This window comes from Oenanthe melanoleuca, chromosome 17, assembly GCF_029582105.1.
Source record: "Oenanthe melanoleuca isolate GR-GAL-2019-014 chromosome 17, OMel1.0, whole genome shotgun sequence".
NCBI lineage: Eukaryota > Metazoa > Chordata > Aves > Passeriformes > Muscicapidae > Oenanthe > Oenanthe melanoleuca.
Genome location: NC_079350.1, coordinates 4,594,350 through 4,608,836, shown reverse-complemented (window position 1 = coordinate 4,608,836; position 14,487 = coordinate 4,594,350). Strand labels below are relative to the sequence as shown.

The 14,487-nt window shown below is 51.0% G+C and overlaps 1 protein-coding gene across 3 annotated transcripts in view; it reads left to right on the top strand.

Annotated features, from left to right (window-relative positions):
- Positions 1–9,735, top strand: part of NTNG2 (netrin G2) — a 47,889-nt gene extending 38,154 nt beyond the window's left edge. The window contains exons 7-14 of one of the 3 annotated variants that reach the window (XM_056505368.1): positions 1,294–1,362; positions 3,141–3,215; positions 4,192–4,242; positions 4,862–4,924; positions 5,390–5,464; positions 6,971–7,138; positions 7,967–8,101; positions 8,736–9,727. In XM_056505368.1, coding sequence (XP_056361343.1) covers positions 1,294–1,362; positions 3,141–3,215; positions 4,192–4,242; positions 4,862–4,924; positions 5,390–5,464; positions 6,971–7,138; positions 7,967–8,101; positions 8,736–8,959 — 860 coding nt within the window. In that variant the 3' untranslated portion in view covers positions 8,960–9,727. Of the gene's footprint in view, positions 1–1,293; positions 1,363–3,140; positions 3,216–4,191; positions 4,243–4,861; positions 4,925–5,389; positions 5,465–6,970; positions 7,139–7,966; positions 8,102–8,735 lie in introns of all 3 variants that reach the window. The other 2 variants (XM_056505366.1, XM_056505367.1) reach the window with 2 other exon arrangements.
- Positions 9,736–14,487: the final 4,752 nt, after the last annotated feature.

Below are 14,487 nucleotides of genomic sequence, written 5' to 3'. Positions count from 1 at the left end.
GACACGCATTCCTCCCTTTGCCATGCTTTCAGGGCCTGATATTTCCCAGGAGGACGTTTTACACCCACAGCATGTTAGTAACAGTCTGTCTGGGGGAGCTGCCAGAAGCCAGTCAAAGGGATGAGGAAACTTGATTGCATGTTTATGCAAATATAGATATATTCATGGAAGTACCCTGCTTGAGGAGTTAATCAGGGAGCTGAGGGTTTAAGTCCAACTTCCATGGAGTTGGAGTGACCTTGGAAAAAGAGTGCAAGGCTCAGCTCTGTCTGGAAGGGCTCCTTAGCCAGATCCATGCTGTACCTGTGCAGCAGGAGGTTCATCCACCCCCAGCCTCGAGCTCCAGGGCCAGGTGATCACATCCACATCCACACAATGCACTTAGGGTCATCTGATTTTTATCCATGCTCACCTGTAGTGACATTTTAGGGCTATTTTTTTGCTGTGTTCGTGTGGGTAGCTGCTTGGTGTGTCTCTTGTATGATTTGCAGTGCTCTGCCTTTGTGGCAGTTCAGTGTCTCTGGGGTGTTGGGGGTAACCTCTCCTGCCAGGCTGCTCTGAGGGACCTGAGAGACATCACAGAGTTTATTCCCTCTCCAAAACCTGCTTCCTGGGCAGAGAAAATGTTTTCCTAATGCTTTCATTAACTGATGGCAAGGGACAAAAATTAATAAATTGCAGCTCAGCTGCCAGGTCCTTGGCTTGATACAGCCAGGCTGAGCTCCTCAGTCCTCACCCCCATCCAGATCCCATCTGTGCTCCTGCAGAGCCAGTCCCACCCAGGATGGTGGCCTGGGAGTGGTGACAGTCCCTGGAGGGCAGCTCAGGGACCTGCTCTTACCTGGGCAGCACGAGGGGTTTGATGCCAAAGGTCCACTGTGTGCCCTTGACCAACGAAAGGGAATCAAGGCACAGCTTAATTCTGATCTGCTTTTGGCCAGAGATCTTCCTTCTCCATGCAAAACATAAAGAATTGATTTAAAATCCATGACATTCCCAAGGGCCTGCAGATCTAATTCACCTGGGTCTCAAGGGAAACACTTTGTGGAAGAAGTGACCCTTGAACCCCAGATAGGACATTTTTGCAAGAGGGACAATAACCTCAAGCAGAGTCAGAATCCCAAAGTGAGACACTCTGTTGTAACCCCCCCTTTTGAATTTTAGAAGCATTAAAATCCCTCCTTGCTTTAAAGCCAGCCATTTAGACCAGCCCTGCCAGAGCCCTGCCCCATCCCTGCTCTGTTCCACCCTCTAATATCTTCTACCCTCTGAATTTCTGCTTCCCACATTAAGCAAGCATCATCAGACCAGCCTCTGAGTTCGCTGCCTCTGTGCCTGTGACAGAAACACAGAAAAAATCAGGTATTTCAAGGCAGCCCGAGCGTTCCTCCCTTCTCCTCCGCACAGCAGTGGGCACAGCTCGGCAGCAGCACGTGGGCTCGAGGAGTAGATGAGATTTGGGCTGTCTCTGGGCTGCTTGGAGCTGCTAGACATCTGCCTCCCTTGGCTGCTCGTGGTGTTGTCGTGTCAAGGTGGAGCTGTGCTCGTAGGATGCTGTGTGTGCCTGGTCCTGCCGTGGGAGGGGAGACAGCGATGGGTTCAGAGCAGGGATGTGGTCTGAAGGCAGGGGAAGCTGCCAAAGTGGGGAGAAGGAAGAGAAATCACAGAGTTACCCTTAGGAGGATGAATTAAGTGCTGTTCTTTGCCTTCTGCAAAGCTTTCCTTGAAGCCTGTCAGTTCCTTCCTTGCCATTTGTTACTTTTTTTTCCCCATGTTCAAAATAAGAAAAAAAAACAACACTGAAAATCCCAAACTTTTCCTTTTTATATAGTTTTTTCTGGTTCGTGGCAGTCTCAGCAGTGCCAGTTCACCTCTGGGTAAAAACAGGACCAGCCTGAGCCCTGCTGGGTGGTCACAAACTCCAGCAGAAAATGAGCAGGGACAGCCTGGCTTTGGGGAGTGCCTGCAGGAAAGGGATCCTGTGTTTGTGTTTTCAGAAGGACTTTTCCAGGCTTCTCCCCCACTCCTCCAGTGCTGTTTGCCCCAATGGTTTTTGCTATAAAATGTGACTTCTTGGTTCAATTTATTCCCCTTCCTCAGAAGCCCACCAAGAACAGCAATTTCCATCAGAGCTGCCCATGGTTTCCCATTTTTATAAAGTGGTTCTGGGGCAAAATGTGTCTCTCCCTATCCCAAAATGTAAAACTGTCCATTATGGCCCAGAGCTACAAAGGGAAAGGTTCTCAGGATAATGAGCATTAATAATTTTCTTGGCTCTGTAAATGTGATTGAGTGGAGGTGTATGTGAATGACTAAAAAGCAAAATGCCTCCAGGGCTGTTTTTTATTGTGACTCTAATTAAACCCTTGCCAATTTGCACAGGGATTTTTTCATATTCTCTTTAACACCATATTAATATCAATTGGTTTCCACTTTCCAGCTGAAAAGGACAATGTCTATCACCTTCTCTTAGAGCTTGTCATTAAAAAAATAATCTTTTTTTTTTTTTCTTTTTTATTCTGTATTGTTTATCATCCCCTTGACGAAGCTGGGAAATCACATTTCTCTCCTACTCGGGTTTGTCCTTTGAAACTTGGCAAGGATCAAGAGATTTTTTTTTTTTTTTCCTCCTCCTCCTTATGTTACCCAACTGGAGCTTGAAATTAATAATATGGCTTTTCAAATTTTTAGTCCCTGGTTTGTTTTCTAGCAAACCTGAAGACTGTTACCAATATTGAGAAGCAGGGGAGGGGGATGGAGCCAGTGGGGGTGAGGGTTTGCAGGGAAACCAAACAAAATTTCTCACTGGTTCAAGTTCTCTGCAGTGCTGGGAAATTCCTGGATTTGTATTTCTGAGGGAGCAGCAGAGCCTGAAGGAGGGTGTGGAGGTTGGGGTTGAGCAGGGCTTGGTGCCTCCACCCCAGGTGTGTGTGCTGTTTGTCAGCTGCTATTCCAAGGCCCAGGGCTGCAGGGCAGGGGCTCAGCTCAGCACACACAGTTCAAGGGGTTTGGTGCCTAGAGACCCCCATGGCACAGGGCTGGGTGCTGCATTTGGGGTCTGACTCCCTCTGGGAACGCTGCAGGGCTCCTGCTGGGATGCAGCTCCCCCAGTAACACCATTTTCCCTTTGGTCACCCAAGACTACCCCGGCTTGTCGGCGGCTGCCCCACTGCAGGTGGGCTCTCCCCCGGCCGAGGCTGGCCCAGGAGCACAAGGTAGGAGCCACAGGGCTGAGCTGGGCCCTGCCAGCCAGGACCAGCTCAGAGAGTGTTTATTCTAGCTCTGGATCTGTGCTTTCCATGCCTCTCTTCTCCTCCTGCCCGGGAAGGAGCTCAGGGCTTGTGTGAGTCCTGCACGGGGATGGGGCTGGGCTGAGGCTGGGGGTTCAGTGGTGCACATGGAAGGTGAGGATGGGGAGGATGGGGAGGTTGTGAGGATGGTGAAGGGCAGGAGGGATTGTTCACAGCTTGCTGCTGGGGTGAACAGAGAGGATCATGGAAATGCTGTCATCTCCCGAGGCTGGAGCCTGTTTGTAGAGCAGAATCTCCCTGTCAGTGATAGGCTGTGTTGTTTAGAGCACAGATCCTTCTAATGCATCTCCTTGCTCAGTCTGCCTGGGGGGAGCCTTGGGAGGTTTCTCCCTGGCTGCTGAGGCTGAAGTTTCTCCTCCTCAGGGCTCCCTCCACACACAGCTTTGGTAGCTGCCCTTGGTGCTCAGCTCCCCTTTGCCACCCCAGATCCCTGTAGCTGGCTCCAGCTGTAGATTTTAGCATCCCTCCTGTGCAGATCACAGCATCCTGGGCTGTCTGGCCTCACAGAGAGGCAAAGCTGCTTTTGATGCAGTAACAAGGGATGGAGCTACACCCAGGGGCCAGGAGTGCTGACAGCCCTGACAATGCTCTGCAGACCTGGCTTCTCTCCGTGCCTGGGCAGTGTCAGGACCACATGCCAACACTCAGCCATCCAGCACTCCCACACCTTCCCCTTAGGAATATTTTTCCTGCCTCTCTTCACACTTAGAGATGCTAACTTTGAGGAGATTTTGTCTCTCCTTCCTGCTTCAGCACATCCTAAATCAGATAGAGCTCCACCAACCCAGCCTAGAGCTTCCAGCGTCCCTTTGAACCCTGTTAAGCAAAGCAGGGGGGTCTGATTTAAATCTGATGTTCTCTCTGATGCCACCAAACACAGCAGCACTTGGACAGAAGCCAAAGGCAGCAGACCCTCCTGAGGGCATGCGAGGTAAGGCCAGGCCTGTCCCCAAGGCTGGCACTGGGCAGGTTCTCCCTCAGTGCCAGGACAGCCACCCTTCCTCAGCACAGCCCCCCACTGTACAACCTCCTGCCCAGAGGGTCCAGCTCAGCTGTGCTCACCCAGCCCCAGGGAGGGTTTTTGGAGATGTTTGGGGCCAAGGAAAGCCATGGAGACCAGCAGGGTACCAGAGGAATGGTGTGGGAAGCAGGAGTGGGTGCACTCTGACCACGGCCACCTCTGCCACCACTGTCACTGGGAGGATGTGACTGACACCCGTGGCTGGAGCTGGCAGTGCCCACCCAGGGCCTCCCTGAGCACCACAGCACTTGCAAGTGGAGGCACAAGCTCCACAAAAACCCAATGGAACCATTTCCCAACACCCTGTGGGACCTCAGTGCTGCCCAGCCTTGCTCCTCGCTGGGCTCACCAAAGCACAAACCCTCCCAAGGCTTGGTGGCCTTTACCTGCAGTGCTGGGTCACCCTGTGTGGGACAGGGGTCTGGCTGGCAGCAGGGAGCCCCATCCCAGCTGGGACAGCCCTTTACCCTGAGCACAGCCTGGGAGCCCCTGCCCAGCCCAGCTCTCAGACCTGTTCTGTCTCTGGCAGCTCCGAAGAGCAAACCAGGGCGCACAGCACACTCTGCAGGCAAGAAGCACGGGAAAAAAACAGGTATGTGCTGCTGGGGACGGGCCAGGCTGGAGCAGCACCTGCTCTGCAGCACCCTGTAGCAGCCCCTGCCAGGTGCCACCTCCGTGGCACTCCTCCTCCTCACAGGTTTTTGGGGGCCAGCTGGCGTGGCCCCCATCAGCCCCAGTCCGTGCAGTAGATCTGGTTTGTAAGCTGTAGATCCTCATCCCAAAATCCCAAACCACGCCAGCAAACAGCCATGAAGGGGGCACGTGTGAGCAGCTCCTCCCAGCTCTGCAGTAGTGTTGTGCATTGGGTTATTTGTGCGTTGAGTTTTTCATGCATCCAGCTCTGAGGAGGGGAGGGGAAGAGCAGAAATGCAGCAGCTCCCAGCTCTCTGCTGCAGAAATAGATGCCAGTGCTGCCAGCACGGTGCTCTTGGCATTGTTCTCGTGGCAGGGGTGGTGCTAAGCAGTGAGAAAAAGCCTTTCTCTGATTTTTCTCAAGCATCCTCAAAGAGCTCAAAACTCATCCGGCTCAAACCAAACTCTGGCCCAGTGGCTCCCATTGAAACGTACAAAGGTAAGGAGAGGGAGGGCGGCGCCCCAGGGCTCCCTGACCTCGCTCAGGTGATGTGCTCCTGCAGGCTCAGACCTGGAGGAGGTGGGGAGGGTCCCTCTGAGCTGTGCTTAGCTGTTGGCTGTGTGTAGCAGTGATTCCCTAGTCTGAAACAACACAGGGAAGTGCAGCAGGCAGGATTTGAGCTGAAATTCTTTGTGTAACAGTTGATGAGGCAGAAGTTGTTCCACAGGGAGTCAAGATTACAAGAGAGTCTCAGCTCCTCCTCAGGCAGCTGTGAACCATGGGGAAACCTCTGCCCTGCTCCTTCTTCCCTGGTCATCATGTCATTGATCACATCTCCTCCTGCAGTTGCATGTGCATGCCACCCCACACCCTTCCCTGCCATCCCTCCCATCCTCCAACGTTTAAAGTTCTGCTGGGAGCAAAGCCCCAGCTCCAGACCCCTCTGAAGGCTCTGAAAGCTCAGACCTGGCTGAGATTGTTTCTGCTCACGTTATCCCCTGCCCTTGCTGGCTGGAAATCTCCTGACCAGGCCAGCTGTACCACAGGTCACCTTTTCTCCTGGGTTGCACATCTCACTGTATAAACACATTTATATATAAACTCCCAGTAAGATCCAGCACCTGGATCTGACTCTGCAAGGCTGTCACCATCCCAACTCATGGTGATAAAAAGCAAACACAAGAAGCACAAAATCCACTCCCCTGACTACAGACTCACCCACAGATGGTTGTTCCCTAACACATGCCCACAGCTGAGAGAGGTCAGCCCTGGGGACAGGAGCACTTGGCCAAGTGATGGTGGTATCTCCCTTTGCAGGCTGTGCTGTGCCAGGCAAGCCCTGGTTCAAACCTTCACACAGCTGTCCACCAGCTGTGGAAGCTTCCACAGTGCTTATTTTAAACATTTAACCTGAGAACCACCACCCTTCACAGCAGAAAGGTACAACAGGCAGCTACAACTCTCCCTGCTGAGAAGGGATGCAGAGGGGAAAAGGAGAGGCTGTGGGGTTTTACCTGGACACACAGCAGCTCCATCTCCACTTGAGCAGCCTCTGCCAGCCCCATCCCTCTGTCCCCAGCGAGGCTCTGCCCCCCAGCCCAGCTCTTCACAGGTCCTGCAGCCTCCCCAGAGCCAAACCCAGGCACAGAGCTCTGCTCATTAACAAGGCAGCTCTGTAATTAACATCTGACTGCCCTCCACTGCCTCTCCCCTAATTATGCAGTTTCTGAAAGAAATCATGTCCTGGGATTGCAAGGGGCTGGCTCCTGCCCATCCACACCTCAAGATTTCAGGGACCCAGATCTGCTCTGCTCTCTGGTGATGATTTCCAGCCCAGTCCCCCCATGGTGGTGGAGAACCGTGTGCTCTCCTCCTGCCCACAAGCCCAGCCCTGCTCTGGCAGTGGCCATGGCACTCCCTTTCCCAGTGGCTCCTCTCCTCCTCCCAGCACAAGGGAAGGCACTCGAGCCCAGTGTCCCCAGCTGTCCCCTGCTCTCCCCCCAGACTGCGAGTGCTACGGCCACTCCAACCGCTGCAGCTACATCGACTTCCTGAACGTGGTGACCTGCGTGAGCTGCAAGCACAACACGCGGGGGCAGCACTGCCAGCACTGCCGCCTGGGCTTCTACCGCAACAGCTCCGCCGAGCTGGACGACGAGAATGTCTGCATAGGTGAGCACAGGGTGCACGGGTGGGCACAGGGTGCATAGGTGAGCACAGGGTGCACAGGTGAGCACAGGGTGCATAGGTGAGCACAGGGTGTCTGCATAGGTGAGCACAGGGTGCATAGGTGAGCACAGGGTGCACAGCTGAGAACAGAATGCATAGGTGAGCACAGAGCGTCTGCATAGGTGAGCACAGAATGCACAGGTGAGCAGAGAGAATGCACAGGTGAGCAGAGAATGTCTGCATAGGTGAGCAGAGAATGCACAGATGAACACAGAGAATGGACAGGTGAACACAGAGAATGTCTGCACAGGTGAGCATGGCCCTGGCAGCACCTCACTCTGTGAGTGGGCTTCATTCAGCCCCTCTCTGGAGGGTGTGGGTGCTCTGCAAGGATGGCAGCTGGTATGGTCTCCTCAGCCTGCCAAGGTGTCTCTTCCCTGAAAACAAAGCCTAAAAATTACCCTAGAATCACAGAACAGTTTGGGTTGAAAACTGTCTAGTTCCACCCCCTGAATAGGCAGGGACACCTTCACTAGACGAGGATGCTCCAAGCCCTGTCCAGCCTGGCCTTGGACACCTCCAGGAATCCAGGGGCAGCCACAGCTTCTCTGGGCACCCTGTACCAGAGCCTCCCCACCCTCACAGTAAAAATTCAGCTGCCTTGCTCGGCCAGGAAGGGCTCAGCTCCAAAGAGGGGTGCCCTTTGCACCGTTTGCACTGTTGGGGCCTCCCAGCCCGTTGGTCTCTAAGCACATCTCAGACTTCTCCAAAGCCCCCTGCATGCCCAGAACCGCAGGCAGGACAGGCTGTGACCTCTGTGTCTTTGGCCAGAATGTAACTGCAACCAGATCGGCTCCATGCACGACCGCTGCAACGAGACCGGCTACTGTGAGTGCAGGGAGGGCGCCACGGGGCCCAAGTGCGACGACTGCTTGCCCAACTACTACTGGAGACAGGGCTGCTTCCGTGAGTACCCCGCAGGGCACGGCAGCTGGGCTCCCAACAGGAGCAGGGTCTCCAGCCCTGCTGCCTTGGGGGCAGGGTGAGCAGATTCCGGCCATTCCTCCCAAATCCAAAATTCTGTCGCTATGCGTGGAGGGTCGCATATAATAATGATAAATTACTTCTTAAGCCAGAGAAGCGAAAGAAGCATTTTATTGAAAAACTGAGCTATATTTATAGAGTGGTTTGCAAGTCTCAAACAGGACAGGAGTTCATTGGACAACAGGAGAAAACATCTCCTGTCACATACAACACGAAACTGTTTCTCAGCCAACACCAGGTGTTAATCTCTGTTTATTAATTCCTTTCTATTTACCAGAAAGTTATCATCCTGGGAAAGGCTCAGGCCAGAGCTGAGAAACTGCCTCAGCCTGGGAAAAAGTCTCCCAGCCCGAGAAAGAGAAAAAGAACTCAGAATCTGAGAAATCAGAATCAGCAGTGTCCACAACTTCATAGCTTTGGCCACGGGGTTTGCAGCCCTCCAGTGCATTCTGCTGGCCTTGGAGGTGCTCTAGCGCTGGATAATTTAACCGCTAGGAGTAAAACCTCGTTGCCGCTGCAGGGCAGGGTAACCCAGCGCTCTCCTCTCGCCCCGCAGCCAACGTGTGCGATGACGAGCTCCTGCTGTGCCAGAACGGCGGCACCTGCTACCAGAACCAGCGCTGCATCTGCCCCGTGGGCTTCAAGGGCGTGCTGTGCCAGCAGTCCCGCTGCGAGGCGGACAAGCAGGACTGTGACCGAGCCCCCGGCGCCGGCGGCAGCCTGGTCACCGTGGCGCTGGGCGTGCTGGCGCTGCAGCTGCGAGCCTGGGCGGGTCTCTGAGGCTGCACAGGAGCCCGGCCCGGGCTGGCACCTGGGGACACCGAGGTGACGGGTGGCCTTCCCCAGCGCCTTCCTTCACGCTAGGACTTGCACAATGTCTTGGGTGCACTTTGCAGGCAGGAGGCTGGCAGGGAGCGCGGGGCCAGCGGGGTGTCCCCGGCGGGGACGCCGCTCAGTGACCGCGCAGGGCGGCCCGGGACCAGCAGTGCCGCCACCCGAGGGATGGGTTTGTTTTTTTATTACTTGATTTACTATGGTATAGGCTGGGGTGTTGTTTTTATTTTCCCTCCTCTTAGCGTCTGGTTTGGAAGAGCCCCAGCACAGCAGAGGCAGGGACAGGAGGGAGGGGAGAGGGGACTCTGCTCCATCCCTGCTGCATTGTCCCGCATCCCACCACGGGCCCGGCCTGGCCACGCACATACCGTTGCCTACGACTGTAGTTGCTGCATTGATTTTGTATTTTCATGGCTGGGTTTTGTTTTCTTGCACTTAGGGAGAACACAGGGGCCGTGAGGCGTTTGGAACGTGAGGAGTGCAGTGTCTTATCCACACATGTCCGTATGTGTACGGGTCAAATACTTCTTTTGGTAGAGACTTATTTTTGTTTGGATTAAATGTTATAACAGAACCACGACCTAAAGGGACATTTTACCATGAGCATTTGATTCTGGTGTATCCTCCTCCAGTAAAGCAACTATTAATGGCTGCTTGATCACCATGTTTTCCTTTTTGTGTGCACAGTTAACTACAGGTAAAGACTTATTTTTTTGATTCATAATGTCCTCTTGTGTTTTCTGAGACACTACCAAGGTGCACCACATGGTGAGGGAGAGGGGAGGGAGAGAGAGATTGCCTCATCACTGAGAGCTGTTAATTATTTCTCCTAATTACTTCGCTGAGGCTAGGTTAGACTACTAACTGTAGACAATGAGCAAAGTCTGAGTGATATATTAAGCACTGGTCTTGTGTGAAAAGGCCACTTCCAAATGAGCCTGCAGCAGTAAAAGGCTGGCTAGTGCAGGGATGCTTTTCCACGGGGACCTCAGCTGTCCCAAGCCCACTGCAGCCCCCTCCAGCTGGTGCCATGATGCACCTTTGCAGAAAATGCTGTCTTTTCAAGCAACCATAGCCAGTATTTCTAAGCAGCTCACAGGGATTATATTAACTCATTAAGGCTCATCAACATGCTCCTGTCTGAGGAGGCATTTACAGTCAAGCACATAAATGAAGGCAGGAGAAACCAGAGACAAGAAAAGAGGTAACTCAGATCAATGGGAATGTCATAAACACGTGTCATATCCAAATACTAACCAAGCCAGGAGATGACTGACTGCAGGTTTAGAAGATGGGGGACACCCCCAACTCCAGCTTGCTCAGTTCTAGGCTGGTTTCTTTGACAGGTGAGCAGCCTTGGTCCCAATCCCAGTTCTGTGACACTCCCAGAGCCAGCCTCACACAATCCAGGCTTCAGCCCCACTGGCATTTCCAGGTCTGGTGTCCTTGCCTGAGTGGGGCTGTTCTCTGAGAGCTTCTCTGTCAACATCTGCTCTGTTCCAACACCTTCTCTCCGTGGTCCTGTCCCTGCAGCTCATGTTTCAAAAGTGCAAGAACCTGCAGCATCTTCCTGCCCTAACTCTGGGTACTGAGCACTCAGCCAGTGCCACCAAAACCCAGCCACCCCCACAGAGAGGGGACAGCAAGTCTGTGCTTTGGAAAAGGAGAGAAACCACGAGTGAAGGGGCAGGATGGATGTTGTCACTTCAAAGAGCAGCACACATTTTGAGCAGGATTTAACATCACAGAGGCAGAGCACAGGGCTTAGTTAATCCTCCAGAAAGTAAAAGAGGGTTCAACTCATCCTGATTTGATCCTTGAGGCAGCAGTTTGGCCCCAGCATTGCCTCCCTGTGGCTGCTCTCTCTTGGTATCGACACTCACTCTTTTCTTTGTCCTTTCTGACTGCAGCAGTCCTTAAATCCTCATATGTTACTGTTCTTACAAGTAATAGCAAAGACTGTAACAAGATCAAGGTCTCTTATGGCACTTCTGGAAGGTGAAGCAACATTCTCCTTTCCCTGCACTACTATTTTTCTCTAGAATATTAGATTAAGCAACAGAAAATTTACTACTTCATAAAGCCAGGCAAACTCTGCACCCAGCAGATTCCCTGCAAATACACACTTTTATTGCAGGAACGTGCCAAGCAGCAGCACCAAATTCATATAGAAAATAACCTCAGAAAGCCACAACAAAGCTCAGACCTGTCCAGGAATGTTGAAAACTACATTTGCCTTTTCTAGGTTTGGGGCTTTGCTCCTGGTTGGTTGGGTGTTGGCTGTTTGGCTTTGGGGTTTTAGCATCACAGAATAGTCACACATAGAACTTGGAATCACACCATGCAAACTACTGCAAGGCAGAAGAGAAAACCTCTCACACAAAACTTAGTATTCAAGAAAACAATTTAAAGCTTCTGAAAGCTTCAGCACTGAAGACCCGTTAACTGCAGACATCTGTTAGCACCGGTGTCTGCACAAAGAGAACAGAGCATTATTGAAATTACAGAGAAACCATCACTGCAAGTACCCACAGATCCCAAAGTTCATCTTCTTGAAGGCAGAAGGTTTTTACATCAGTTAATGCTTCCAAATGGGAGAAGTTGTCCAATGAGCTTGATATTTTACTTGTGGAAAGGTTACCCAAAAGGTACTTCTCTTTCTGAGAAAAGCCACTTATGCTCTTTCAAGAGGTTCCATGTGCATCCTGTCACCGGCATTTGATTCGTGTGGAAAAGTTTTTAAATTACACTTCTGTCTGCAAAATGTGACCTCTCCAAAGAGCACAAGTAGAGCTTTTGATTTTTCTTGTTTACCACAAATTCTATTCTGATTTTAACTATTTAGAGTTCTGAGAAATCTAAACAACCAAAAGCCCCAAGGAAACAAAAACCATCCTGATGCACATTTGCTCACTTGCCAGGTAAAATGTTGAACCTGCAGTTCCTGGAAGCTGCAGATATTGGCAGTTCCCAGGTATGTTATTTTTTAAAGATGAGGCAGCAGACATCTCATCTGCAAGTGATTGGTGAGGAGCCCTGCAGAGGCCAGAGGAGCAAGAGAACCAACTCTTTTTAATGGGAATAAAATGGTCTCACTGCCCTGTTATTGGCTTCCATGAGAAGCCTCAAATGTAAATAAAGCAAAGAATAAAGGAGGAGCCAAGTGTTCTTGCTCAGAAATAAGAGCAGAGCTGAGTTTTGAAGAGCTTTATATCCACATGTTCTCAGCCCTTTTGGCTAGGAGCTGGAGAGTTTGGCCACAAACACACAGAAAATGGCTAAAAACCACACCTTGATCTGAGATGCACAGAAAAGCTTCAGACCCTCCAGAAGGCTCCTCTGGCATTTTGAAACTCGTGTTGTAATAAGTTTCACTGCAGGGTGAAAGGTGTGAGGAAAGCCTAAACCCACCCATTTTCACCACCTGACTGTGAGTAGCAAAACCAGACTCCAAAAGCTCCATCCTGACCCCACTGTGTCACTCCAGGGGCTGAAATAAGGGAAAACTGATGGTGTTCCCTGTAGCAAAGGGAGTTCTTGCTTCATGCAACAGTGAAATCAGTGGCAACCCTGCACAGCTGCAGCAGACTACAAAATCAGGTTTTGTGTGTTTTCCCAAAAGCAGCTGTAATGTGCTCTCAGACCACCTTCATTTCTATCATGCTTTTCCTGGGAGTTGGTGGCAAATGAGCCAAGGGCTGAGCAGCAGACAGGTACATATGGCCAGGAGGTCTCATGTCAGAGATATTCAGTGTACAAGGCTGCTTAGCTTACATTTATTTGCACTAAAGAATAAAGCACTGGGCTCCTTTCCAAGCAGCTTAAAAAGACAAGAAAGGAGACCCGTTTGTGGCAAGAGCCTGTATTATATCATTAACATTATAAATTCCATTTACAATCCAGCAGTTATTTCATCCATCATTTATTCATGCACAATGGAGAGAGCTCTTACATTTTTAGGACCGTGGTTCTGCTCATCCACAGGACTGCTGTGAATGAACAGTCCAGCTCCACTTTTGGCTACTCTGGTCTCTGCCTTCCCACCATGCTTCAGAGGCTGCCAAAAAGCAAAAGTCAGCCCTGGAAGTACTGGGGTTCCATGTTAGTTTTCAGGTGTTCACTGGGAATGTTGTTTTGCCACAATGGATGTGTTTAGACACAAACTGTGTGCTCTGGAAGCTCAGGCTGCTCTGTGCTTCCCCCACATGAGTGTAGCAGGGGTGGGGGCTACTCCCATTCCATGGATTAGCAGAAGTGCCTTGACAGCCTGCACCACTCATTAGACCCAGCTGCTAATTAGCTGCCCCAGGAGACAGCACTGAAAGAACTCATGGTCACACCAGCACTGGGAGTGAGTGGAGAGAAGGAAGGAAGGGAAGGAAGGGCTGATGTTGCTCACGTCCCCACACCAGCCTGGCACAGCTCCTAAGAAAGCCAAGCACAATCCTTGTCATCTCCAGCTCCCATTCCACCCACCAAGGAGCCAAAACCTCCCTCCTGCACTTCCCAGAGTGGATAATGCTGCTGGAAAACTGCTGGTTTCCCTCTGGTGCCCCACAGACAGCCCAGAACAGCTGGGAAGGCAGCACAGCACAGGGCACAGTGACCCAGAGCTAAGGAACACAGACCAGACAAGTGCCTGCCCTGCTCTCACATCACCATGACTGGGAGTAAGGACATGAAAATTACAGCAAACCGTAGAGGAAAAAGGAATAACCACAGTTATACCTCACATTTACTGCAAAACCTTTTTTGTGTACAAAGAATAAATTTAAAAAATCTCCACACTCTGAAAAACCCTTAACAGAACAGTTCAGCACTTAGAAGCAGCACTTTTCCCTCCTTCCCAAGAACACAAGACTGGCTTTGCACTGAGAATTAAGCTCCAAGCTTGGAAGCCTCCCTATAAAAACCTGGATACTGCTTCTTCCAAAGGGTTGAGTGTGTTTCTTTACTGACTTTTCCAACTTTAACACTCAGTAAGCACTGAAAAGCCTCCTGCAAGGGCCACCAGCTCTGAGGAGTTACAAATGACTACAGTGAGTCTGTTCACAGCTTACACACTGACTGCCCATCACTACTCAGCACTTTGTACCACACTGTGGGAACAGCAGAGAATTTATGAAAATTGTACCTGATCTGTTTGTTCCTCATTGCAGATTTGAGAAGTGTGCTTTGGATTGGATTTTGCTTGGTATAAACAATAGGAGAAAAAGCTAAAGGTACAAACCCACTCTGAGTGGTTTGTGAAGAGGGAAGGTGTTTTAAGTGCAAAAACCCAAGCATTTTTTTATTGACAAATACAGGACTAATGATACAGACTGACATGGCAGCAATAATCTACTGCTGAAGACTGACAACTTAAGTCAGATAAATCTAGTATTAAACCAGCAAAAAGGTCTGAGCCACTGAACACACCTCAAAGATGATTTATGGGAAAACACAGGCATTATAGAGTACAACAAAAATGAAAT